Source organism: Triticum urartu, chromosome 3A (genome assembly GCF_056163025.1).
Source record: "Triticum urartu cultivar PI428250 chromosome 3A, HENAU_Tu73, whole genome shotgun sequence".
NCBI classification, from domain to species: domain Eukaryota; kingdom Viridiplantae; phylum Streptophyta; class Magnoliopsida; order Poales; family Poaceae; genus Triticum; species Triticum urartu.
In genome coordinates this window covers 26,998,253-27,001,530 of record NC_141875.1, presented here as the reverse complement: position 1 = coordinate 27,001,530, position 3,278 = coordinate 26,998,253, and the positions used below count along the sequence as shown (strand labels likewise).

Below are 3,278 nucleotides of genomic sequence, written 5' to 3'. Positions count from 1 at the left end.
TTTATATGTAAATAATGCAAAACATATTTTTGAAACACATGAACATTTTTGAAATGTCAAATACATTTTTATAAATGATATGGAATATTTTTCGGAATTATGCGATATTTTTACATCATATAATATATTTTTCGAAGTCATGAACATTTTTTCGAAACATTAGATAATTATTTTTTGTAAATGTCACATGTTTTTGAAACATGTGAACATTTTTTGATGTTTATTTTTTTGAGTGCCATTAAAATTTGTTCAAAGTTGCGTAAACTTTTTTTGAGCACTTCCTAAATATTTTTTGAAACACTTCGTAAACATTTTGAGCACTGCACAAATCGCAGCACCCATGATCCGACCAAGGGTTGTTAACGTGATTGAGACACAAATATCTAAGGATATCTTCTACACTCCATTTTGGAGGATAAAATCCACCCATTCAAACATCATGCTATAAGTCTTTTATATTGAAATTTCAAACTCAATTTCCATTCGAAGCTTGAGATAAAAAGGCAAATCACAATCAGGTTGAGAAAACAAGTACCACTGGATATACGCTAGCCAAACGATGCTAAAATGATACCTACTCACGGTCAGGAACGGCCATATTCATGCCACATGCACGTTCTTCTCCACTGATTTTTTCAGCACAAGAAACTTTTCCATATGCATTGTTTATACTCATGTCTACGTACATGAATATTTCATTGAAACGAAGGTTGACCGAAAGAGCGAACTAACATTTGGTTGGAATGATTAGATGAACACTAGTATCCCAGCACATCAGGGTTCAAATCCTGATGCTCACATTTATTCTGAATTTATTTCAAGATTTCCGGCAATACGTTTTCAATGGGAGGAGACGTTCCCGTTGACTACGAGACGTTTATGGTGACTTCATAAATCTCAAGATGATATGCCGGCTCAATCTTTCGGAGATGTTCATAGGGATAAGATATGCGTGTATGTGTTTATAGGGGTGAGTGTATGCGCATTTATACGAGCGCTTGCGTTTATACTGTGTTTAAAAAAAAGGTTTGACCGAGAGCAACGGACGGACACCCGACCAAGCATTAACCCATCACAAAGCACAACCACCACGTATACGCTGCTCCTCTGATCGAATTGCCTCCCACACCGCACCAAACGGAACTTACAAAAGAAAATACACACCATCAGAGTCAACGGAAAGAGCACACGAAATGTTCCGGCGTCGACGTCGTCTGGGTCATGGCCGCGCGGCCGTCGTGGAGGCCGCGACGTCATCCCGCACCTTCCGCGTCGACCCGGCTCGGGCCCATGGCATCGTCCTGGCCAGGAGCGTCTGCCACCGCCGCTCGCCGCTGCTGCAGTCGCCGCCGCCGCTGGCTCCTCGGGCATCACGGAAGCTGCCTCCTCTTTCTCCCACAGCGCACCCTCCTCCGCTCAGGCTCTCCACAGACGGCCTCGCGCAGCACCTGCTGAGCACCTCCTCCCTCACGTGCTGCGGCAGCCGCAGCGTGAACCTCTCGTGGTCCTCGCAGTCGCACTGCTCCGCCGAGTGCCCCGTCGAGTGCGACCTCAGCAGCCTCGCCGCCCGGCGCTCCCTGCGCAGCTTCTCCAGCTCTGCGGCCTCCTGCTTCCTCTCGTCCACGTCGCTGTCTGTCTCCTCCCGGATCGGTATCCCCACGACAGCGTGCGGCGGCGGCGAGGGCGCTGGCATGGCAGCCGGTGGCGGTGGCTTCTCGAGGTTGGCGCGGCACAGAGGGCACGTCGTCCGTGTCTCGAGCCACGGGTCGATGCAATCCGTGTGGAACGCATGCGAGCAGTGCGGCAGCAGCCGGAGGTCGTCGGCGTCCTCGAACTCCGTCAGGCACACGGCGCACTCCAGCGCGCCGCTGCCGATCTTGTGCTCCTTGATCTCCCTGTACGGCACGATCGGGAACGTCGCCACCACCGCCGGGTCCAGCCCGCGCTTTCCCCGCCTGGACACCCCGCCCGGCGCGACGCTACCCTCCTGCGGCGCGCCGTGGTCCTCGACGAGGCGGCACTGGGTGACGTACGCGCAAAAGAAGAGCAGGAGGAAGAGAACGCCGATGGCCACGGCGACCACCGTGATGATCATCGTCATGGCGCGCCCGAACGGCGGTGGCTTCATCTGCGGTGCCGGGCCGCGCGGCGGCAAAAGCTGAGCCGTGCTTGTGCCGGCGACGAGGATGCAAAGGACGACGAGGAGATGCGCGCGCACCCCCATCGCCACAACCACAAGCCCACAACCACTGAACTGGCAAACGAGGAGGTGCGGCATGTAGTGGCGTGTTTTGACTTTGGACCCAAATGGATTGGCCGTCCTTCCTCGATTTTTTTTAGGCTGGCCATAGTGTAGGGAATCATCGATTATTATGCTGAATGTTGTTGAGCGTGATTACTAATTCGACGTGCTTTAACTTCGCACAAGCACAATGTCGTAGAGCAAGGGCGGAGCCAGGATTTAGACATGAGGGGGACGAAACACTATTTGACTTAAAAGATTTTATATCACCGTATGTTAAGTCTCAATGTTAGCGTCGATTATCAAGCATAAAATTATGGTTCGTAACTATAAAAAAATGATAATTCTCAACAAATTGTTGCAACTTGAAGTTCAAGCAATTGGTTCAAAAAAATATTTACCCCATCAGTTGTTGCTGTCTTTCACTTCATCTTTAACTACTATAAAAAACGACACATAATTACCAAAATAATTTACTATTTTAGATGAAGCATTAATTAAGTAGATTGAGTTCGTAATTTATAAAAAATCCTATTACTATCGTTCCAAAATAATTTGAGTTTTAGGTTTATCCTAGGTCAAACTTCTTCAAATTTGTGGAAAAATATACCAATGTCTGGAACACCAAATTAGTTTTGTTAGAACCTTTTAAAGAATATTCATGCTATGTACTATTTTTTTTGTAGATCTTATCATTTTTTCTTAAATTACTCGACAAATGTAAAACTATAATTATTTTGGATCGGTGGGATATTCCCTCCGTTCCTAGTATAAGACGTTGCCGGAGCAGAGGGAGTAGCATGTAGTGTACCTGCATCTGTTCTGCTCACCGGCATCTACCCGTATTTGATCCGCGTCTAGCCCTCCCCGCTGCTCGACAGCAGGCCATAGATCAATGGACGGTGCTATTGTCGTAGCGAGTAGCGGCCAGCGGCAATGCCGCAATGGCGAGCGCCCTAGCCCCTAGCAGGGCACGCTGATGACAAGCGGCGGCGACTGTGGCGGCGGCGGCGAACGCCCTAGCAGATATGCAGCA

The 3,278-nt window shown here is 48.6% G+C and overlaps 1 protein-coding gene across 1 annotated transcript; it reads right to left on the bottom strand.

The window, feature by feature from the left end:
• Nucleotides 1–1,108: 1,108 nt before the first annotated feature.
• On the bottom strand, nt 1,109–2,482 carry LOC125547735 (E3 ubiquitin-protein ligase ATL6-like). The gene has a single exon (XM_048711528.2). It carries the CDS (start codon nt 2,276–2,278, stop codon nt 1,220–1,222), a length of 1,059 nt encoding a protein of 352 aa, XP_048567485.2. The 5' UTR covers nt 2,279–2,482; the 3' UTR covers nt 1,109–1,219.
• Nucleotides 2,483–3,278: the final 796 nt, after the last annotated feature.